This window comes from Ambystoma mexicanum, chromosome 9 (genome assembly GCF_040938575.1).
Source record: "Ambystoma mexicanum isolate Mex_15411 chromosome 9, UKY_AmexF1_1, whole genome shotgun sequence".
Lineage (NCBI taxonomy): Eukaryota > Metazoa > Chordata > Amphibia > Caudata > Ambystomatidae > Ambystoma > Ambystoma mexicanum.
In genome coordinates, this window is record NC_090931.1 from 291,509,370 (window position 1) to 291,534,824 (window position 25,455).

Genomic DNA, 25,455 nt, shown 5'->3' on the forward strand with positions numbered 1-25,455 from the left:
CTAAGCATGTATTTGCTTCAAGTTGCAATCGACTCGCCAGCCATAAAAAGTCACTTGCCACCTTAATTGTATACCGAGACAAAGCACACCATTTCATACTAGCTAAGGGTCAAATATCACTAGTGGTGAATGCACATCGTGCACCCTGTTTGCTTGTATGTTTTATAAACTGCTGCACTAGCAAATTGGGGATATGCTTTCACTTCTAAAAATATGTGACCACATTGTTAAAGTTACTTTAAAGAAATGTTGTTGGAAGCGTGCTAAGGCTTAAATGTATTTGCAGTGAACCCCCGTGTGGGTTCTCGTGTAGGCTCGAAACACACCTTGAATTTCTATTTGCTTAGCTCTACATAGTCAGCTATTGTTAATTTAGGAAGCCTGAAATCCTCCCTGCTCATGGTCATGACATCTTCCATTTGTTGTGTTGAGACCAACGTATTGGAAAGTGTATAAAGATTAGTAACATTTGGTAAATGGGGAACACAGTCTGTTTGTTTGTTTTATTATTTGTAATGCACAGCTAACCCAGAGGTAGCAGGGCGCAAGAGCAACAAGAGGATTGTATAGCTTAAGTTACATAAGACATTACAGGTAGAGTACAGCTATGGTTACAGTGCTGGACACATCATCAGCGTTAAACAGAATACAATAAGTCATATTTACATACAATATACAAGGTTTACAATTTTATGCTATGGCCTAATATATACAGGGAGCAGAAGATCAGCAGTGTGAGTTAATTGTCATGTTCCTTAATCCACAGGATAAGATTAGATCTAAAATGTAGGTAGGGAAGGTCTTCCCTTAGGGCAGGTGGTAGGAAGTTCAAAGCTATTCCCCCTGTCATAGTATGTTTAAATCTTGGCACCAGTAAGAGGTTGGAGTTAGCCTTTCTGGAAGGAAGGCATGATACTTGTCTAGTGAATCTCGTCGTGAGGTATTGAGGGGCAGATTGGTGGAGACATTTATGAGTCGAGGAGACAGATTTAAGGAAGATCTTATCTTTCGTAGAGAGCCAGTTGACAGATATTCTAGTATCTGAGATGTGGGCTTTCTTCGCGAGGCTTAAGGCTGCTCTTAAGGCGTTATTTTGCAAGATTTTAATCTTATTCAGAATGTATTTATTGCTACCTACGTAGACAGCATTGCAATAGTCCAACTTGGACAGGATCAGGGCTCTAGCTAAAGTGATGCAGTTATTGGGAGAGAGGGAAGGTTTGGCTGCTCTGATTAATTTGCAGGTGTAGGAGGTAGGAGCGGCCATAGCATTTACTTGTTTTTTGAAAGTTAATGTAGAGTCTAGATGGAAACCAAGGGTTTTAACCTCCTTGGCCACAGCAATGATGTTCTTATCAATTACGAACGAAGAGTAGTTCTGGTCTAGTTTATTTAGATTAGAAGTAGTGCCTAGAATGAGGAGTTCCGTTTTGTCATCATTCAGGCATAGACCGAGGTACACTCTATTTACAAAGGCCAAAACCTTGTCATAATCCCCCGCCAACATCTGTGATTGTATGGAGACCGTATGGTGGTCTTGTCTGTGTTCATCCTGCAATGCTGTTATTAAAGATTTGACGAATCAACCTCAGAGTGAAAGAGAACATACTGTGTCTATTTTCCACAATCCTTTTTCTCACAGACCAGTCATCATATCAACCCTTCATCCACCCAGTCATTCCTACTGATGTAAATGAGACTTGTGTTTCCCGTTTGACGTTATCCAATTACTATCATCCTCCAAGCCTAACCAACGCACCTTTACTCCTATCTGGGAATCAGTGTGGCTCAAAATTACCCATATTTTCAACCATCTCTACTTTATAAAGAACACCACTTTACAGGTAGCAGTGGCTATAATTTTGTTGGTGCTCGGAGAGCACACTTTTGAATCAGTGAGATACCTTATTGAGGAACTTGAGGCTGTTAAGAAAGGTACTTAAACGACAAACCAAAAACGATTTTGGTGTGTGACTGGCCCCATGTAATCTTGAATATTGTAGGCTGAACGTAAAATATAGTATTTACTTTTGTGCCGATTTTTGGGAAACATAAAAAAATGTTGGCCTGAACACTGCAACATGTTAGTTACTACGCCTTTGCATGGTACTAACATGCCAACCCCCACTACACCGACTAATGGGAGCCGGGGTGTCCCCCCCCCCCCCCCCCCTGATTTCCATTAGATGGTAGCGGGGGACACTGAAGAAAAGAAAAAGTTTAAAAAAGACCTTGCGGTGCCAGTTCTGACCCACGTTAGTGCGAGAGAACTGATGCTGCAGGGACAGAGGAGAGACTGCGGCACACTGAGAAGTGTGCAGCCGAAAAGGTAAGTGGATGAGGGGGCATGCAGCCTTCAACTCTAGGATTATCACAATTGTGGGGGGAGTGGTTGCCCCCTGAACCTCCCTGTAAATCTCTCCTTCTCGCCCTCTCCCGCGCAGGTGGGATTTCCTGGCAATCTAGTGGTTACACACCAAGTCCCCATTTGCTCCCCCACCATCTCCCTTCATGCCCAAAGCATATCCCCTCAATACACACACAGACCCACATTCATACACACACTCGCCTGTTCCCCCACTCCCTCCTTCCCTGCCACAAACATTTGGCCTCTTCCCACAGACAGCCTCACACTTGCGCACATACTTATCTTGTCTGCCGATGGCTTATGGGTTGGCTGCACCCGTCAGCCCCTGCATGCACTTGTGTGCAGCGATAGGCAGGGCTGGGTTGGCAGGCAGTCTTGCGGGCGTGTGGGAGGTATTTATTTAAGGTTGATTTGGAAAGCCAGATTTGCTCTTTCTAAATAGACCTTAAATGTGAACAAATGTATAGTTTTTCTCTCAAAGCCTTATGACGATGATATGCACCCTGCCGCTGTTGAACTCTGTGCCTTGCCTCCAATGTCAAACCCTGGTTTTTCAAATAATTGAGGGCGATGTTGTTGGGCCTTCCCTGATCTTAGAGGGTCTGTCCTTTTGTGAGGACTGCCTGAGTACACTGTACAAATAACACTGAAAGAATTAATGTTATAAACAACGTGTGGTGACAATAAGCAAAGGAAAAATGTAGAAAGCAAAAACATCCCAATTTTAATGCATAATAATTAGAAAAAGGCAAAGGCTTGTCTGTTATCGGTATGGTTCAGAGCAGGCGAGAAGACCATTGAAGGGCTAGAAAAGGCTACATATTACATAGATACATACAATGATCTATTTGTTAAGGATACATTCAAAGCTGAGAAATATTATGTGCAAATAACGGTGTGTTTAACTGAGGTGAGATGGGGGATTCCAAAGGTGGTACTAACTCATTAAGAAATCAAAAACACATTTTTAGAACTAATTGATATATTTATGGAGAATTAGCTTTTTTAGAAAAAAATAAAAGAATGCATTTTAGTTATTTTTACTTTCTTCATATAAAATGTCTGTTAACATTTACATTTATTTCAGTGCAAAAATGGTCATTTTTTCTGAATTCAATATTACTGCCTCATTTTTAGTCCCGGATCCTAGAACATAGAACCGAATTCCGCTTATGTTTTCAGTTATTTTAAGATGCATTTGTTTCATAACACTATTATGCCTCTGCGGATCCACTTTTCTCTTATCCTGGTGTAGTCGTGAGAAAACTTTCTTTCATGTACCAGTGGGCAACACCAACAGTCCTTCCCCAGGGACCCATGAAATCCATATTTTGAGGCCCTTACTTTTTTCGGGCCTGTGATGACCTTTTTACATCATTATTAAGCCCATCAATCTGGCCCTGTAATGCTGCCATCTACCAGTTTTAGCATAATCCACCTGGTAAGCCTTTCCCTGCATGGTCCATCTCCCATTTTTATGTATTTATTTATTTTTTGGCTACTTCCTCTTTTTTTCCCTTCACCTGTTTGCCTTTTGCCGCTGCGACCTTTGCAGGCCCTTTCCCAGCCCCCCAACCCCCGCCAACCCGTCCACTGTGTTCCCTGATAGGATCTGTACCAATGTATGTGACTAGACCGCTGCTTTTTCAGTACCTGCCTGGGCAGCCATCTGCTGAGAGTCAAAGGCAAAGGGCAGCTCCACTTGGTGTTTGCCAGTGTTCACCTGGGACGCCTGACACAGATGACCTACAGCAACTGCTAAGGTAAGTGTGGTGTGGGCAGGGAGTGCATTCATTACTGTACTCCAGTAAACCCCATCACTCTTACTACCTAATATCTCACACCTACATGCACCTATCCGGATTGCATAACTGGTATTCATTGTACTGGCAAAATTGAATCCGAGTGTTTTTCCATTGTACAGCTAAAGTTGAATCTAGGTGGTTTTTCATAGTATTGCCAAAGTAAAATCTGAGTGTTTTTCCATGTAAGGTTGGTACTGGCGGTGAGCATAGCCATTACTGTATTTTAAAACCCTGACATTCCATCCTACTCTACCACCTTCATGTTGCAACAGTGTATAGATTGACCCTGCACCCCTTGGATAGTAATGCTAGATGTACTAACTGTTTATTGCTCTCGGCGGGTCTGTGGAGTAGGAAATGTATTACATTTACACGTATTTTGGGGGTAGGAAATGTGCCACATGTATATCATTTTTGAGGGTAGGAAATATGTTACACTTAGATGGATTGCTAGAGCAGGAAAGCTGTTACACTCGGATGGATTGCAGGGGGGGCAGGAATTGGGTCAACCTTCGATGGATTGTCAGAGTATACTTGGATTGTTAGAGGAAACGTTACTCTTGAAACATTGTGAAGTTTAGCACATGCTTGTATTAAAAGAAACCGTGCAGTTTAGTAGTCTCATTCCTCCTGAAGAATTTAGGTTGGCACCAGTATTGCTCATAGAAGAACAGTAGTGGACGTTCTCAAGGGTGGCCAGTGTATGCATTAAATTGATCTTGGTATGGTCATTTGTGCTGCACCTATAATGTTAGCCCACCTTTCACCCCAGATCTTCGCTGGTAATCCTTCCATTACAGCTAAAGATCCAAACTCGGGATTGGTATCCTGATATCGCAGTTAGTAGACGGCTGCTAGCAGCGTAGATAGAACCATGAAGATATCTAGTAAAGCTGTAAAGGTAGCTGATCCATGGTGCCTAGAAAATCCTACTATCCTAAATCCTATGGTAACCGATTGGTAGATATACTCGGTCAGCCAGTCTATTGTACTTAGGAGTCTTTAGGTTTGCACCCAACCCCACCTTCCACACACAATAGTGCCTAGAAGAATCTACGAGGGTAGCTGGTCTTTTTCTACAGACTTTCTGACACAGCAACATCAAAGATGAGCTCCATCTGGGCTCTTTGTACATATAAATGTTCCACATCGGTGGACATCTGGCGCAGGCACGGCTATCCATCCACTCTCAGTAGAATGCAGCTACGACCTATGACAACATTTGGGCTATCTGGACACTTGTGGCCTGATTCATGGAACGTGTTCCTATGGGATTGCGCCATTATAAAACACTTGCATGAATCAGGCCCTTAATGTTTTTAAGCCTACTTACACCAGATTACACCCCTGACATCAGTACGCCGCGACGACCTATCACAAATCCAGCCATGCTGCACACATAGCGAGTCTCTTGCACCCATGCCATCTCCGGACTACTCAGCACCCATCCACATGCGTGACCTCATGGGCTGCTTTCTACCATAGCCTAGCCAGCCCGTGCTTAAGCCTTATTTGGCCAAATGCACACACGCATTATAATCCTACTGCGTGACCTTCAACACTCAGGACTTAGGTCCACAAGGTCATTCCCACCACCAGCGAATTGAGACTATAATAATGGTAAAAGATGCTATATAAATGACAACTACAATGCATAACTGGGCACCTACACATTTTTGCAGTTGACCCCCAACCCACTTCTTCTTTGTTTTGTGATGTTTTCTCCTGATGTATGTAAAACAATGTGTGGAATCCTGTAGGGAAGCCCATACACATTTAATTCATAGTTGCTTTCTCATGCTGAAAAACACTGGTCTAGAAAAAAGCAGGAAGATGTTGGAGGAGGAGTTTTAATGTCTTTGCACCTCTGAGGTTTTCTGGTTGGGTTAAAAGGGAACACCCTTGCCTTCCTTTGTTATAGTAGGAGTCAAGGGTGGGAAATGCTGATGCATACTCTGTGATTCAACAGTACCTTTAGGAAGGTCTGATTGTGAAACCAACTGGAAACCAACTTCAATGGCAGCCCAGCTCCAGATCCACCAACGTATTAATAAATGCCTGGTCCACGATTCCATCCCCATTCTGTAACCCCTGAATCTATCCTCACGCGTCCACTATCTCCATATCCTTCTCTACCAGGGCTCACAAAATCTACTAGCCCACTCGCATTGGCAAGGAGATTTTATGAAGGGCGAGCACCATTTGAATGGTACCCATGTGCCGAGTATGGAGATGTTTTAAACTTTATTTGCCATTTACTGCAGGCAAACTTTGTATTGTTGGCCTTTGGTTAGCAGCATAGCACCAAATGGGAAGTGTGCTTATCGTGACGTGCACCATTTTACAGAAAGCACTGGTAAATACTTTGTCACCCGTCATTATGGGACAAGTGCATTTCTGTAAAGGTTGAGTATGTAAACTAAAACTTGCCCTGCAGGTGTAGTAGGATTTTAAATCATTTGCAAGGCCTGTAAGTGTGAACCCTTCACATTCTATCCTGCTTCCAAACGTGTTATTCTACTGTTTTACAGTTCCCTGTTATTTCACAGCTTGTTCTATGCTACATAAAACACAGCACAGCCTGAGCGAGACAATTATATTGTGGTTCCAGATGACCCCAATCCACCCCATGCCCCGCACCCCGCCCCCTGTCCCCTTAATGTACACATATTCATGCTAAACAATTGAATCAGCACTTGTGATCCTGCAAATGATGATCCTTTGGGTGACTTGGTGAACCCCTATTCCATAAGTGGTTTGTCTTGAAGAGGAATTCGACTTCCTATGATTTGCCCAATAACAGCCAGCTCTCACACCCATCTAAGCATAGGTATCAACATTAAGATTTGATCAGTAGGTGCTAAACCGAGCTTCTGTGTAGTGGGCATTACCCAGTAAACCGGGGCGACCCCTGGGGGAACTAGGAGTTAATCTGACTTCCACATGAGATGCAAGCTATAACTTTTTGATAATTATATATGACCTAAAGATCCAAAATGGGCCCGAATGCTCCTTTTATACATGTTTCCAAATAGACCTAATGTGACATCGATATGTTGGTCTGGGGGAATCAAATGTGTAACTCATGGTACCTTTTTGATGTCAAGCCAGCCAGGCTCTTATTGCTACTAGCAATTTCAATAACTGCCCCCCTCCCATGAGCAATAGTTTTGAACGCTGTATAAGGGTCTGATATGACGGGGGCGCTGTTTCGCACTGCTGTGATGGCCGCCTGATCCACGAGCTCCTATCCGATAATCGTCCTGAGCTAAGACTACCCTGCATAGGAGTGCTGCCCACGTAGCGGAGACTCCTGTGAACTTATGGGTGAAGACCTTGCGCACATTGTGTAAAAATCCTGATTTGCTACAACAAATTATTTTGGGAGAAAAACCGCGTGAAGAATCCGCCGTGTCTGGGTGAAGGCGCGGGCCGCCCAAGAGAACCACTCTGGCCCGCTATTGCAACATGATGACGGCTCACAAAGGGGAGGAGCTGCGGAGTTGGTGAAGACACCAGTGCATAAACGAGGACTCGTCGTGGGCAATACCGTGAGGCACCCGGGATCTCGTCAGCGAGTGCTAATGAAAGCACACATGATCCGTTGGGTACGTCGAAACCCTTACCGGACGAGGTGCCCGAGAATGCCAACCGACGAGAGCTGCAGTGTCAGCTCGAACCCCTGAACTGAGGCCCACGGCCCTACCACTGGGCTGACTCACTTGACCCATGTCGAACCCGAACTGCGTGGCTGCAACAATCCGCCACTGCATCAGTGACGCTGATACCCGGAGGTGCGTCCGTTAACTTGGAGATAGGGCGGACATACCTTGAGGAGCCGCAAAGACAGCAAAAGGGTCTGGCATATGGTGCCGCCGCTACATTGATGGTAGCTGGATTGGTGCTGAACCCCCCCGACTGAACTTCCCCTTGGCCGGAGGCCCCAGACTGCACCCAGAAACACAACCCTGGTGGATTACTGTGGTCTCCAGAGCGCGAGCGGATCCTGCGCCCTTGGGCAGCACTGGTCGCTGGCAGCAGTTTGCGGGCACACTCAGTCGGAGACACGTTGGGACCACGGTACTGCAATCAATGCCAGCATCGACTGCCTATCGTCCATCCAACGGCCATAACACCCAGGCACCACTGGGGCCGCCCGAGCGAATGAATGGGCCCAACAAGCTACGAGGCAAATAGGGCTGGAAGGTGACTACGGTAGTAAGCAGGGACACGAGAGGTGCCAACTGTCACAGTGAGTAGGGCACACAAACCACCCTTGTCTGAATACTGGTGAATTGCCGACCAGATGGGCCTAATATATTTACTGCAGAGTAATGGTGTAAGACTCTAAGGGCCCAAATTGACATAATTACCTCTAGATCAACCGAGGATACGAGTGGGGCCTACGACCGCGACCGGGAGCTCCCAGGTCGCAGTTGTATCTCTTGTCACACACGATCGGAGCCTGAGTCTCCCACAGGCTACACTCCTGGACCATAAACCCATATCACGACCGAGACCAGCGACCACAACTCTCCCACTGGGACGTGAAGTGGAAAATGAAAGCCCTAACGTGTATACCAAACCACGCTAAGCAAGCGCGCAACCATAGGTGGGGGAAGTGGAGAGCACTGCCACACACGGGCCTGGATTCTGTAAGTAGGCTCCGAGTATTAATGGAGAATACAACAAAATTTAAAGACGCACCTCACATAAGGTAAACTTTTAACGTGGGAGAACACAGTCCACTCTTGGGGCTTGGAAACTAAGAGAAGATGCCAAAGGGTCTGATGAGTGGAATATACAACCCCCTGAGACTGTGGGACTGGGGGACGGTCCTGTAAACAGGGTGAACAGCAATTGGCCTGGCAGGCCTCTCAATATAACCCCATACACGGATCTGAACACTCATTTTGGTGGCCGATACAACGCTGTGTACGGTCACACCCGTAATTTATACCTCGGAGCCGCTACACAAATTGACTCGAGCACAACTTGGCATGATAACTAGGAGATCCCCCCCCTGGCCCATAAACTCTGACGAGATTTACTTCAAAAAGGTCTGGAAGTCCGAAAGAAAATCAAGCACATAACTGGAGATTTGGGGACCAAACAACGCCGGGCTGGCCACAATCTCTGTTCCACTAGCATTGATCTCAATACAAAATACGTGCCATAATCCCAGACGATGTGGTACCTGATGCGGAAGAACCACAGACGCCTGGGAAAATGACGAAAGGAGCAGGTGCCAAGAAAAAAGGCCCTGTGGATCTCATTTACGAATAGCCAGTCACAAGGTCCCGCGATGGAGACACCACATACTCCTAATGCTCAAGCTGAAAGAGAGAATGATGACTGGGAAGACCGGCTAACAACTATAGTACAAATGGCTTCCTAGCAGTAAACGTTAAGCTAGATGACATTGTTGCTATCATCGGCTCCCTGAAGGCAAGAGTAGACAAAGAAAGCTTGCGTATTACTGAAGCGGAGGGCAGGATCAGCTCCAACGAAGACACAATTGCCCACCTCAGCCGGGACACTGCCCAGCTGAAAGATAATTTATCCAAGATGCAAAATAAGTGCGTGGATCTCTAATCAAGACCCAGGAGAAACAATGTTCGAATTTTGGGTGTTTCCGAAAAATTTGGTGAAGGTGCAATGGAGCCACAGGTGGAATCGCTTCTCAAATCTTTCTTCGGCGCAGAATCCTTCTCAGAACACTTCCTAGTTGAAAGAGCACATTGCACACTGGCTCCTGCACCTAAACCAGGTGCACCACCCCACACAATAATTGCCTGTCTCCTCAACTACAGAGATAGAGATACAATAGTCAGGATGGTGAGAGAACAGGGCACGCTACAATATGAGGAAAACTGCATACAAATATATCCAGATTTCGCTGCAGGAGTCCAGGCAAACAGAAGATCATATGAACCAGTCAAATGACTTCTAAGAGCACCACCGGTACCATATGCCCTAATATTTCCAGCCAAGATGAGAATCCAGCATCGGGGGAGAGCACACTTTTGCTGCGGCCATGGCCTATGTTGAGGCCTCCATACCCCTCCATATGCCCCCCCCCAACCCCCCCACCCCGAGAGCGGAGACCAGATCAGAGTGGCAGACCTCGCCCGGAAGAAGAAAGACGTGATCCGGCCGACTGAACGATATATAAACTGATATCCTTTACACTAGTTGCAATGTTGTCTCCGTCTTAGTGGGTGGCTCTATACGCTACCCTTGGAACTGGATCAGGAACCTGGGTCTGGTAGCCATGTGATAGCAACCTGGCAGCCTCAGGAGAGCTCCAAAAGCAAAAGATTGAATGGGACCTTCGTCAAGTTGGGGTGGATGATACGGATGGGGGGTGGGATGAGGGGGGGAGGGGAAGATTGCTCCACAAACGTCCATCTAGCACGGCTGGGAAGATGTGACAAGTTGCAGGTGTTAAATGTTTTCAAATTTATGGTCTTGCGGATGCTGATGATGCCCCCATTAAACGCTCACATATACTGGTAAAACCAGAAGCTGAATACGAATGTACACAACCTTCTTGCAGGTGACAGGTTAAAGATCAATCTTCTATCATGGAATGTCTGTGCGCTTAACCCTATGAAATCCAGGAAAATTGGGTCCTATGTCACTAGACATGCTCCACACTTATTAATGTTGCAGGAAACACATGCTCAAGGGGCCAGTCATGCAAATATCTTGACTAACTGGGGCAAACGGAGATACCATACAGATTACTCCACTCAGGCCAGAGGGGGTACTCACGATGTTACACCCTTCATCGGGATTTCAATCTAAAGGCCACAAGGCAGATCCCCTGGGGAGATACGTGGTAGTATTGGGTTAAATAGTAGGCAGACCGGTCACGTTAGTCAACACCTATGGCCCTAATATAGACGACCCGAGTTTTTACCTCAACATTTTAGACATACTTGCCTCGCTGGATGAATCCAACATAATATGGGGAGGGGACTTTAACGTGGTTCTGGACACAACACTGGACAGATCTGCAACAATCAAGGGGCCACCCACTAAGGCGGCGATCACACTGGGCCAAATCATGCCACAGTTATCGCTGATGGATGCATGGAGGGAGCTACATCCAAAAGTAGCCAATACACACATTACTCCTCAGTGCATGACTCAAAGTCACGTATTGACTATTGGTTCCTTTCCTCTTCCATGTCGGATGCACTAAGGAAATGTGAGATTCACCCCCGCACACTATCTGATCACTCCCCAATATCACTTGAGCTTATGTTACAGGATACCCCCAAACCTGCAAGGAGATGGAGAATGCCCGCCAAAATATCAACTGACCCAAATGTAGTTGAATCTCTACATAAGGAGATTGCAGAATTCTTCACTAATAATGAGGGGACGGTTGATCAGTACTCCACACTCTGGAAATCATTCAAGGTGTGGGTGAGGGGGTTTCTGATATCCAAAACCACAGGTCTCCTGAAATCTGTGCGTTGTGAGCTTGCTGAGGTCGAGACTCAGTTGCGCACCTTAGAGAGAGCCTACAGCCAGACCCACAATTAAGATACACTTGCTGACATCAATAAACTTTTGAGGGACTTTGATAATCTGGCCACTAGGGAGATACAATATATTGCTGCCCCCAGCTCGAGCACGTAGATACAGGGAGAGTAATAAGGCAGGAAGGTCCCTGGTCAACTTGATCAAAGCTGATCGGCGACAAAACCTAATAGCAAGTATCTGCTCGACAGATGGAAAAGTGATCACGAGGGACGAGGGAATAAACAGGGAATTTGCTAAGTTCTATCAGGAATTATACAGCAATAGGGATAAAAAGACTGCATCAGAAATGCAGGAATACCTTAGTGATCTCAAACTCCCGAAGCTCCCATTAGAAGTGAAATTGGTTCTTGAACAACCGGTCACCGGAGAAGAAATTACTGAAGCAATAAAAGCATTGTCGTCCAGAAGGACCCCGGGTTCAGATGGTCTGGTGGCTGAACTTTATAAGGAGTTCCAGATGGAACTGGTCCCGATACTGTTAAAGGTATGGGAGGAAGCGCTGGAACGGGATATACTGCCTGAATCAATGAGGGAAGCCATAATTAATGTACTGCCAAAACCCTGACATCCTCCCCAGGACATGTCTTCTTATAGACCCTTATTAATTAATGCAGACGCCAAGATATTTGCGAAAGTATTGGCGAATAGGCTAATGCCTAGCATGCCGACCTTGGTGCACCCCGACCTGAATGGGTTCATCCCCACAAGATCCAATGCCTTGAATCTGCGTAGTGTTCGGGGTAAGGGCACAAATAAACCCTGACGCATGTGCAGTAGCAGTCTCCCTAGATGCCGAAAAGGCTTTGGACTCGGTGTCATGGGTGTACCTCCTCTCGGTGCTGGAGGCATTCAGAGTGGGCCGTCAATTTATTAAATATGTGAAACTACTGTATACTGCGCCCGGAGCCAGAGACCTGACTAACCGTACAATCTCTGAAATGTTTTTACTGGGAAGGGGTACCAGACAAGGCTGTCCGTTCTCACCTATATTATTTGCCTTGACCATAGAGCCTATGGTGGCATTTGTTGGACAGAAATGCAGGAACAGAAGAATAAGGATGACGGGCCCAACTCAATCTATCTCATTATATGCAGAGGATACTCTCCTGTATATCCGGGACCCCAAAGCTAACCTGGCACCTATTATGTCGGAAATACACAAATTTGCTGAATATTCCAGCTAAAAGATTAATAACATTAAATCTGAGATCTTCCTACTGACTCCAGCCACCACATGCCCGGCGGCAACCTGTGGATTCAAATGGTCGACCCACCACATCCGGTATCTGGGCATATTGGTCTCTGGGGATAGGCAGACACTATACTCGGACAACCACGAACAAGTGCAGCATCTGCTGAACACTAAATTTCAGATGTGGGCCTAACTTCCCATCTCCGTGCATGTTCGGGTCGCAATCCTGAAAATGGTCGTTCTCCCCAAATTGCTCTACCTCTTCGTGAATATACCCATATGGCCGGGGTAGAACCTTTTTCGAGAAGCTCCGATTCATGGTGACATTTCTCTGGGACGGGAAAACAGCTACAATGAAGTGGGAAAAAATGGTTGAACCGTACTGTTCGGGTGGTATTGCTGCACCAGATTTCGAACTATATGACTTAGTCGCATAGGCACAATTCGCCAAACACTGGTATAACTCATCAGACAGTTCACCCCATATATGGATAGAGAAATATGCTGCATCCCCTACCGACCTCCGTTCTGTCGTCTTCAGCTTACGACACAAAGATCCATGTCACCTTGATCCTGTGAGTGGTAAGGTCCGAGCTTAGGGGGAGATCTGTAAGAGACTAAAGCTAGAGGCGCCGTATGACCCGGACGTTCCCCTTTGGAACTTCCCTGATATCCCCCCAACATTCGATGAAACACTTCAGAGAACTTGGGACCCAAACAAAGAAATTAGGATGCGGGACGTTTTCCCAAATGGGAAATTTGTGTCCCTAGATGACTTTAGAAACACGATCGCTGGGGGACCACTGAGGGCACTCCAATACTACCGAATGAGATCCGCGTTTAGTGCATGGTGGCCGCTCTTCCCAGATGAACCCCCCCCCCCCCCTCCGTACACCCATGTTTGCAGTTGGCAACGTCGGGGGAAGGTCTCGGAATCTCTAAATTGTATGCACTAACACAGACACACTCCTACACTAAATGACATTAAAGACAAATGGGGAAAAAGACATGGATCATTTCTCATCAGTAATGGGCATACCCAAGTACTGTGCACTCACCAAAACTGTATCACTTAATGAAGGCCTGCGTTTGATTCAGTTGAAGGTCCTAAATAGACTGCATTATACTCCAGCATAAATGCCCGAATTCACAATTGATGGTACAGGGGAATGTCCCAGTTGTAAAACACCTCAGGCAGGATCGTTCCACATGCATTGGGAATGTCCGGTGGTGGCTGGGTTTTGGAAAAACGTAGCAGGTATTATAGAAGAGATAACTCAAATACCAGCCTCCCTGACTCCCCAAAAGTACCTGTTCAGAGATATCGGTAAGAGCGCAGAAACCACCAGGAGACTGTTTAATATTTCTTGTGTGATAGCAAAAGTGCATACTGCAGAGCTGGAAGAGCCCTGCCCCACCACACATAGACCACTTCCTTCAAGAACTAGCACACGTCAATGCATGTGAGGAACTATACATACTGACTGTGTCTAAGACAAGCTACCCCAAGGACATCTGGGCCCTGTTCAGAATGTATCTATGTGAAATGATCTCTGATGATGAACCTTCTTTGTAAATTAAATTGTATTACTGTGTGATTATGATATGCCTGCTGGCAATGTATATCTTATGATGTGGAAATGGATGTTGTGTTGTATCTGCCGAGACCATCAATAAACAAAGTAAACATTTTAAAAAAGGTCTAATATGACAGGGAGAAATATATTCATGCCTCGAATTGCTATCTCCTCTACCCATTTCTGTCAATCCTTACCCTTGCAACCACTGTTGGCATTTAAGACAGAATGAGTGGCATTAGAATGCCAGTGGTTTCCACCCCAGCTCGAGGTATGTAGTGTACAAATAATTGGTGTGTTGTTGATGATCAAAAGGCCCCCCTGGATGGCAGTAAATGCCGAAGAGCAAAGGTGGTGGTCTCTGTGGAACACAATAGTCACTATATTTGTTGTGTGACAGTATCGGGCATTAATCACTTTCCTTCAGAAAGCTGAACCAATGCATCGATTCTGCCACAAAGTTAGGTTCTGAAACAGCATGGCATGAACAATAAACAGTGGCATAATGTCTGACTCACTTCATGTTCTAGTAACCCACTTTGCTAAAGCCGTTCTGTAAAGTAAATACAGTCCGCGTTCTTAAGGTTGTTGTCCGGTTGGAAAACAGGTCAGAAATGTGTTGCGTGAACCTCGTTTTCTTTGTTTTGTTCAAGGTGATCCTTTTGACAAGCCGCCTTGTCGGGGCTGCTCTTCCTACCTTATGGAGCCATACATCAAATGTGCAGAATGCGGACCTCCCCCGTTCTTTTTGTGCTTACAGGTAAATGGTACAGAGTTATGATCGATCCGCCTTTTAATTTGTTGATTGGAACTAGGACAGCTGCGTTATTATTATAACACGCTTAATACCCGGAGGTTTCTAAGCACGGACCCGGGGATCTAACCTGTGTTGCTCCGTATCGACTTGTTTCAAAAGGCAAGCACGTTGCTGCTGAGCTATCCTCCCGAGACGTTCGAATCTAGGCTTCTTCTACTTTCCAAAAAATGAGATTCTATGCCAAACAGTTTTTGCATGTTAGGACCTCAACTGAAACAGTACTAGTGTGTAGAAGTCCCATGGAGAGCTATGCAATTGACAGTAGAAGGGGAAGTGAATGGAGGGATAAATAAAGGGGGCGGCTATTTAACTTGTCAAGTATGTTGATGACAGTTCCTAGAAATTGCAATTTCCTCCATTTTAAAAGACATCGTGGAAACCTGGGGCTTGTATAAATATCAACTCCAACAACGTGTAGTTTTAAAAATATACTTATTTAAACAATTTTGGTGCAGTAATGGTGGTTTTGCTTCTTAACTCCAATTGAAAAGGGGAGGAAGGTTTTGTACACTTAGTGCAACAATTTAAAAAGGTAAGGGGCTGGGAGAAGTAATGGAGTAAGGGACTTCTGTGGGTCGGGTGGGTCTTCCCTGAATTTGTCTTCCCTGAATTTACAAGAAAACTGCGAGCAAAACTCCCCCCTTTCTGAGTCAGGACAATGTAAACACGTGACACTATTAAAACAAAATAATAATAAATTGCATCCATGCCTGGAACTGAAGAAATCAATAGAATGTAGCAATGTAATGCCTGGCCACGTGCTAGCAGACCTGGTCATTTTCGTTAAGCCTTAAATTAGCAGTACATGTTGAAGGTATTTAAAACTGTATTCTTGAAGTGAGACGTTTATGGAAACAAAGTTTTATAAATGTGCTACTGTAAGGAATGGATCTTTTATTTGGTTTGTTAAAAACCCTTACACAATTTGGTAGTTGTATGTGTATAAATGACACCTACAGGGATAGGTCCTAAACATACCCAGTGCAGCTAATGTAGAATTTAGAAACAATATATAATGAATCAAATATACATATTTAGTGAATAAAAGGAGAGCGCAACACGGTTCTCAATCGGTACCTGCATTTTCATTAGATTTTTAAAATGACTGTTTTCATGTTCCACCTCAAAAATGAAGACACTGACCTGCAAATAATCCTCTTCAGCAGTTCTGTCTTGTGTACCTAAACTGCAGTCTCAGTGAATTAGAATATACTGTGTTTATTTGACCCTACTCGATTGCACTCATTTTAAATAGACTGCGCCGTGTCGTCCTTTTAATACTTTTACGTTCCTCTTGCAGTGCTTTACCAGAGGATTTGAGTACAAGAAGCATCAAAGTGACCACAGCTATGAAATCATGGTAATGGCTTGCGGGTGCAGAGCTGGATTTCGTTTGTGCTGCGATTTAGAAATTCTATTTTTACAGGTTTCTTATTCTAATGTATTATTATTATTATTATTTTGGTAGACCTCCGACTTCCCCGTCCTTGATCCAAGCTGGTCCGCACAGGAAGAAATGTCCCTCTTGGAGGCAGTGATGGATTGCGGGTTTGGAAACTGGTGAGGTTTGGAAGGTTTATAATTTGTGTCTCAGGGCATTTGCATTTATTTTGTGATCTAGTCTCAGTAATGGAGAAAGTGTTTAGATTGACTGTGCTTCACGTCTCTCATCTGGAGATTTGAATGTGCGGCCAGGCTTTTCATAACTTAAAACGCAGGACTTTAGAGCTGGCTTTCTTTTGGCTTACAATTTAAGGGACTCAGTTCAAGTTCCTTGTTTAGATACAGCAGTGTGGAGCTCGATCTATCCCAGACATGCCTTCTTCATAGGGTTTGTAACAGCAGAATTCTTCCCTTTCCCCCTTCCAAAAGTGAACCATATAGAAACACAACACCATTGCAATTGATTTACTTTCTGTAACATCTTTTGCTCTTCATTTTGAAGAGTTTTATAAACTTTTTTTAAAAATCCTACCTAAAGCACTTGCAAATTAAAACAAACATTTTCGAACAGACTTGGCTCGTATCAGGCCGCTTTACATTTGGATATTAAAAAAAAAAACCTAGGATTTCATCCAGTTATGTTATTCGGTATCCAGTGCATTGAATACAATGCATCGAATGCAAAAGCCTCGAAAAAATGAATTTTTTTGTAGGTAAAGGTTTTTTATTCTATTAAAATGGGTTTTAAGGGGAAAAAATGGGGGTTAAGGGGGAACCCTCCTTTAAAAAAAATCAAGAAAAAAATGCATTTTTTCGATGCATTTTTTTTCGAGGCTTTTGCATTCGATGCTTTTGCATTCGATGCTATCACTATAAACCCCAGTATTCAAGACAAACATGCGTAGCAACCACATTTACTGAGTCTACCATATTTGCTACCTTTGTTTTTACACATTGTCACACATGCTTGTCTGTTTTACAATTTTCCCCTTTGGAGGTGAAGAGTATGAAACCGCCAATTACTGTGCATGATGAAGTGCACAAGCTTTGTGGTTCCCAGCTATCTAAACATCACACCTAACCCAGTGCTAATGGAGGAGTGGGGCAGTTTATGGAGTTGAATGGTACCGAGTGAAGGTGTCATTTCAGCAGCAAACCTGTTTCCTTTCCCTTTTAGGCAGGATGTAGCTAATCAGATGCGCTCGAAGACCAAGGATGAGTGCGAGAAACATTACATGAAGCATTTCATCAACAATCCCCTTTTTGCATCAACGTTGTTGAACTGGAAGCATGCTGAAGAAGCGAAGAATGCAGACTCCACCATCCCCTTCCTAAGTGAGTTTGAGCCGCATGATTTATGGTTTTGTTCCCAGCTGCTGTCTCTTACATAATGCCCCCATTGCACTGCATCATGGGATTTAACACATACTCCTACGTCCCGTCCTCTTTCCTCCATACTGCATGGGCGCCCCTCGCTAGGGACGGTAGACAGAACCTTTTTCACCAGAAAAACCTTCTCCCCCTTTAAATTTAGAGGCGCGGGCCTCGGAGCATGCTCTCCACTGACTCTGCCCACCGGCGCCAGTCCCCTTTTCCGCATCGACGGGGAACGGGCCGATTTCACCAGCGCTCCTGGGTTTGGCTTCGGCCTTGTAATTCCACGCGCTCTTCCCTGTATACTTTCTTCTATCTTTTGGCTTCTGTTTTGTTCAATCAGGTACTCTGTCATTTGGCGCCACGCTCCTCCCCTGCACATGTCGACTTCAGCACACTTCAGCAGGTGTCCAGCCTGCGAAGGACTCTTCCCTACGGATGACCCCCATGCTCTTTGCCTCTGCTGCCTTGGCCCTGATCACGGCTTGGAGGGTTGTTCCACCTGTGACACGCTTACACTGCGCGCTCTGAAGGATAGGCTATCCTTGTGGGGGGAGCTCTTGGAGAAGTCTCCTCCAGAGGACTTGAAGGACTTCGTCCGACACAAGTCAAGGCCTAAGGTAGGGCCACTATTTTCTATTGCACCCCGCAAGGGCGACTCCATCACAAGGAAACTCCTGAGCGGGAGGAACCTTTCAGGTTCTCGAACCAGCACAAGTACCGTGGCTGCTCCAGCTACCTGCCGCCAGGCCAATGGGGCCATGAGATCCTTCTGTGGACAGTGCTTAGGGACCGCAAGGTTTTTTCACCGGGTTTACGCCCGAGGGGCTATGCCCTATTACCGGGAAGATGTACGAGGGGGCGTCTGTATGCACCACTACCGGCAATGCGGCCAAGGGCAACACGCCTACCAGGTCCCGTCCTGAGGTGCAGGGTTGGTCTCATGCTCCACCGCCAAGAGTCCTGGAGGAGGCTGGGCCAAGCGGGGCAGGCACCACGACTTTGGCACGTGGCACACAGCGTGACAAGATGGCCGCTGCACCTGACAGAATAGATGCTCGTCCGATACTGCCCTTTGTGTGGAACAGGTGGGAGAGCGAGTTTCGAGGTGAGACTGGTCTCAACCAGGTACGCGGCCTACTGCTTATCCATCAGCATTGCCGGGCAGATTTCTCTTGCCACAGACAAGACTGAGTACACACCGCCCCCAGCCGCCTTCTGCTACCCCGTCAATATCACCTGCCACCCCACCGGCCTGTGAGGACAGGTTTTTTTAAAAGTTCCTCACGCTCATGAGCTCTCCTCAAATGGGGACCATCCCTCTGGCCCCTACGCCTTCACCTATAGTCATTCCTCCTATGGCTCTGGCTCTGCAGGCCCCGGTGCAGCCCATACTGCCCTTTCCTGCTCCTTCAATTCCGGCTCCCCTGCCTCCCACAATTCAGCCGGTTCCATACCAGCATCCACCAGCTCCAGTTCCTACACCACAGCCCTCGGTGCCCAGGACTCCTCCACCCATTCCAGACCAGCCGGATCCACTGATGGAGGAGTACCCAGACATGCCATCTTCAGCCAAGGCCTTCCATGGACGGCTCGGAGGTCTGGCAGAATATTTGGGGCTTCCGCAACCAGAGGTCAAGCAACCGGAGACGGGGGTCCTGGCCGCGGTCCTCGCCCGTAGCTAGAACAGGTATCCCGAGGCCGAAGGACATTGTCGCATTGGCCAAAAAGGTATGGCTTAAACCCCATTTGGCCCAACCTGTCAATCGGCACCTCAACACCAAGTATAGGCAATTAGAGGGGGATCCACTCTTGCTGTTGACACACCCTCTACCGCACTCTTCGGTGATCGCTGCAGCGTCACTCTACTCCAAGCCGTCCTTGGCCACCTCGTCTTGGGCGATCCTAGGCAAGGAGGAGAAGATCTTGGAGGCCTACGGAAAGGTTTATTCCAACGCCTCACTGCACCTTCGACAATCCAGTGAGGATGCCATGCTGGGAGCCGTTAACCAGAGGCTTTGGCGGGAAATAGCAGACTTCCTTCCAGAACTTACCCTCACGAATGTCATGCCCAAGGCGTACACCTCGTCACATCAACGCTCAAACAAGGGGCTGGTGTTCGGCGGGTTCCGGGGCTTCCAAGAATGGGGGTCCAGACAGCCTGACCATTCTCAGTCAGCACCGGCACAAACAGCAAAAAGGGGGGGGGAGCAAGGGCTTTTTTCAGTCCCTCTCCTCTGCAACAGCCTCAGAGGGAAAGAAAGCATGACGCACCCCTTCGGACCCACGTGTCTCCAGTGGGGGGCAGGCTTGCCCTTCACGGACAGTCTTGGTGTCAGAGGTTTGCAGACCCCTGGATCCTATCCGTAGTATCCACAGGGTACCGTCTACTGGGTCCTTGCTCTCCTCCCACAGATTGGGACAGCAATTATTATTTATTAATTATTATTTTTTTTACGCTACTTACCTTGTACTGCACTTTCCCCCCCACCTCCTCCCCCTGCACTTCCTCCTTTTCCCCTTACCTCTGCACTTGCGTGATCTGAATGACACCTGGCCTAGTAGGATCGTTTGTCTGTCTTCCCCTTGTTTCCCTCCCTCCCTGCCTCGTCGCGCCTTGAAACACTTGTGTATAGGCGCGTTACAAATACCATATCATATCATATCAGAAATCGGTTTGCTCATCGAGAGCCAGGCAGTAGAGAAAGTACCAGCCTCCCAGCGAGGCTTGGGCTTCTATTCCAGGATTTTCGCCATACAAAAGAACCAGGCTGGCCTGAGAGTTGTGTTGGACCTCTCCACCCTCAACCTCTCCCTCCCTCTTCATAAATTCAAGATGGTTACGCCAGCACTCCTTGCAGAGATGTTGTGCAGGGGAGACTGGATGAGCTCCCTGGATCTGAAGGACGCATATCTACACGTCCCAATTTGGCAGCCTCATCGGTCCTTTCTTCTGTTCAGGATCATGGGCTGCCACTTTCAATGCAAGGTTCTACCCTTCGGCCTCTACTCAGCCCCCAGGGTATTTACCAGGCTTATGAATGCAGTAGCCACCCTTCTCAGGGCCCAGGGCCACCATGTCCACCCGTACTTGGACGACTGGCTAATCAGGGCGAGATCTCTAGAGGCGGTTCACCACCCTTCCATCGCACTTGATCACGAACTGGGGTCTTCTATCAACCTCAAGAAGTCTCTGCTGCAGCTGACTCAGAGATTGACCTTTCTGGGCCTCATATGGGACATGAGCTCTGAGGGAGTTTCCCCCTCGGAGGACAAGATCATGGCCATCAGGAGGGACACTTTCTCAGCCGAGAGGTGACCTCGGCATGGTGTTATCAGCATTTGTGGCGATTGCAGCTGCACTTCGCAGCCTCATAGAATTAGGAGTGGGGTTCCCAAGCGGAGCTTGTCAGCATTCCTCCCCCTCTCCACCCAGACCTCAACTGGTGGTCCAGAGACTGCAACCTGTGGACGGGAAAGCCCTCCTGGCAGACAGCACCTCAGGTCACCATCACCACGGATTTCTCCCTGGAAGGCTGGGGCGCTACACTCGACAACCACAGTGTCTATGGAGTCTGGTCCCTTCAGGAGCAGGAGGCTCACATCAACTGGCTGGAGCTGAAAGCTATCTGGCTCGCTCTCAAAGCTTTCGCTCCGCTTATCTGCAGCAAGATGGTCCTCATTCAAACCGACAACTCCACCAGCATGTATTACATCAACAAACGGGTTGGCACCCCAGGTCCCCTGCGCTGTGCGCCCTTGCGGTCAACATGTGGGAATAGGCCCTGGAGAACAACCTCTACCTGAGTGCAATCCATCGCCCGGGGGAGTTCAACCAGGAGGCGGACCGGCTCAGCAGACTGGGAGCGGACAATTACGAATGGCAATTGAAAGATCAAGTCCTGCTTGGGATCTTCAGCAGATGGGGACAGCCTCAGGTGGATCTTTTTGCCACCTGTGGCCAACAAGAGGTGCCCGCGGTTCGCGTCCTGGCAGGCGCAGGGCCCGGGCTCTCTGGGCGACGTTTTCCAGATACAGTGGAACAGCATGACGGTATATGCATTTCCTCCCACATGGTCATCTGCAAGATAAGAGATGTGTGTCCCCTCCGCATCATTCTTATAGCCCTGTGTTGGCCCGCAAGTCCATGGTTCTCCGAGCTCCTCATCCCCTCGAACAGGCCTCCCATTCAGCTGCCGCTGGGCCCAGCTCCCCTTCTCTCCCAGCAGGGGGGCAGGGTTGTCCAGCCCACTCAACAGAAGTTAGCCCTCGCAGCGTGGTTCCTGAGCAGGTCACATTGAAGCCTCATAACCTATCCCAGGCTAACCTGGACATCATTCAGGGCGCTAGGAGCAAGGCTACTAGGACCCAGTACAAAAGTAAATGGACAAGGTTCTGTCATTGGGCAGACTCTAAGGGGATTGAGCCCCTTTCTTGCACGTTGGACGATGTGCTTTCCTTCTCGGCACACCTCGCACACAAATAGATATGTGCCACACCTACCTGGCAACCATAGGTGCCTACAGGAACTCGGAGGAGGAGCTTTTCTCCTCCAAACCGGTGGTTAAACGACATCCGGCAGGACTCGCCAAGCTCTATCCGCCCATCAAGAAACCACACCCGGTGTGGGACCTCGGTGTAGTTTTGGGCACCTGTGCGCACAAATCATTTCGAGCCAATGGCGGCCGCGCACATCAGACTGGTCACCATTAAAACAGCCCTGTTTGCGGGCCTTATATCTGCACGTAGAGTCGGCGAGATCCAGGCACTGGTGGCATCAGAACCCTACACTATCTTTCACAAGGATAAGGTGATTCTGAGAACGCACCCCTAGTTCGTACAAGCTAATCTCTTCTTTCAATCTAACGCGCAAAGGGTCTTGCAATGTCTGGATGTCGGACACGCTCTGAAATTCTATCTGGACAGGACCAAAAGCTTACGCAAGTCGGATGCTCCATTTGTCACCTTCGGTGGGTCAAGGCCTAGTTATCCGGCATCTAAGGCCTCTATAGCAAGATGGATGGTTGCAGCCATCAAGGAGGCCTATGAGAGGCAGCACAAACCACTTCCAGCGAACATGCATGCGCACTCTCAGAGCCAAGGCCACGGCTGTCGCATTCCAGAGGCAGGTCATCAGCAGGGCGGCCACCTGGGCCACCCCTTTGGCCTTCTGCAAGCACTATTGTTTAGACGCCGGCTCCAAGTCAGACGTGGCTTTCGGACAGGCGGTACTAAGGAACTTGTTTTCTTAGGGAGGGTCACCTCTCCACCCTGGGGCTACATTCATTTGTAATCGCCCATGCAGTATGGAGGAAAGGGGATGGGACGTAGGAGTAGTTAATAGTTACTTGCCGTAGTGACTAACGTACTCCTAGTCCATAGTTCCCTTTCCTCCATAAATCCCACCATCCTTCCCCTAATAATACTGGTGTCATTAGACAATGTTAATATTGTCGCCTCGTCAATGGGGACTAAGGAGGGGCGCCGGTGGGCAGAGTCAGGGGAGCGCATGCTCTCAGGGCCGTGCCCCTGCGTGCCTCTAAATTTAAAGGGGGAAAAAGGTTTTTCTGGTGAAAAAGTTTGTCTCCTGTCCCTAGCGAAGGCCGCCCATGCAGTATGGGGGAAAGGGGCCTATGGACTAGGAGTATGTTAGTCACTACGATGAGTAGCTATTAATTTTTCACACAAACTTGGTGTAATCTGTGGTAAATTGAGGATTTCCCACCCGATCGAGTTGTCATCTAGCCTTTACATGGGGGATTTTGGTTGCACACTTCTGCAATGTCATTCCTGTAGAAACTCTGCTTCCTTCTGGAGTGTTGACTTTCCTTTTTCATGTGATTAGACTTGTTAGAAAACTTTGTCACTAATAAATATGCCACACTATTATAACCATTGCTTTTTTTTCTTGTAAAGCACTTTTCAGGAGGTAAATAGGCAGGTAAGAAGTATTTGTACCAGAACTCCTTTTAGGGTAGCCTTGAGGTATGCATTTGGTGTTTGTAGGCCCAGCCCTTTATCGTTAAGGTTTCGTGATGTGAAACAGATAGATGCTGAATGGAGTCACTAAATAAATCCAGGAAGCAGAAAGGCTCGGTAGTTCGTTGTCACAGATGTTGACACTTTCTTTGGACAAAGACTGAGACTTTATGCAAAGGGCGAGTAAGGTGTATACCATACTTGAGCATCTATACCACTAAGGTAAAGAATAGCTACTTTTAAGGACCATAAAAATGATTGCGAATGTCAGTACATCTTAATTCTTAGAACACCACAAGGGTACAAAATGGAGGTACAGGTGGAAGTGTTTTCAAATCAAAAGAAGCAAAGTGTACGCACATGTTATACAATAAATGCAACATAACATAATTAAGATGTCCTCATTTGTAAATAGCCATTTACAATTGTAAAAACAGGAGTTATGTATGATAGGTAACCACCGTAATATAAATTTCATTTTGACTAAAGTTTGATTTTGTTCTAAAAGTCTTTAAAGTATTTTATGTAGAAGTCTTCATAATGCAAACGTCTTCCTATGATTAACTATAAAATTGGGAATAGTTACTATACAAGCACAGTTCCCCAGATAAAAAATGCAATGTAGCCACTTACATAACAAATAAGGGAACCTAACCATTCTAGAACCTGGTCCATTATGATTCAGAATTTCCACATTGGGTTATTTCGAGATTCCCCATTTATTTATTTTGCTTATAAAGCTCATTCATATCACCATGCTTTTCAAAGAAATTTGCCAAGGTATTTTGTGTCATTACATCCTTTTAGATGCATAAACAAACATCTTGCATCTTCTACCTTACCAATTCTATTTAGGTTTAGTACTGGTCTCAAATAGCGTTGTCTTATTTGTTCATATAGAGGACATAAGAATAAGAAATTGTATATATTTTCGTCTCCCATGTTTCACAGTATTAAAAATGGTGTCGTATGGGATTATATCCTCCCCACGGGCCATGAAGCTGGATACCGGCATTATACTCAATCTTAATTTGATTTTACTGTTTTAGCAGATTTGGAACCTAGTAGATGTAGTTAATTTTCAAATCCTGTACTACCTTTTTAGAATTCGATATTGGGAGATTAGACCTGCCCTGTCTTGTGCTGCCTATCTACTTTCTAATCCACTTTCTAAAACGGTCATGTAAACTAATTTTATAATAAGAACCAAAGGAACTGGGATTATCCCAAAGGCTAGGCAGATCAAGCTTCTGAGCCACTTTCTCAATAAGTGCCAGTTATGGTATTTTCTGTGCACCTTGCTGTTTCATAGTATCTTGTACGCCTTCCAAGTGTTCTAGCAG

The 25,455-nt window shown here is 46.5% G+C and overlaps 1 protein-coding gene across 1 annotated transcript in view; it reads left to right on the top strand.

The window, feature by feature from the left end:
- TADA2A (transcriptional adaptor 2A) overlaps positions 1-25,455 on the top strand; it is a 426,671-nt gene that overhangs the window by 57,506 nt on the left and 343,710 nt on the right. Inside the window, exons 2-5 of the mRNA XM_069614669.1 lie at positions 15,153-15,259; positions 16,617-16,676; positions 16,785-16,876; positions 17,937-18,094. Coding sequence (XP_069470770.1) covers positions 15,153-15,259; positions 16,617-16,676; positions 16,785-16,876; positions 17,937-18,094 — 417 coding nt within the window. The remainder of the gene's footprint in view (positions 1-15,152; positions 15,260-16,616; positions 16,677-16,784; positions 16,877-17,936; positions 18,095-25,455) is intronic.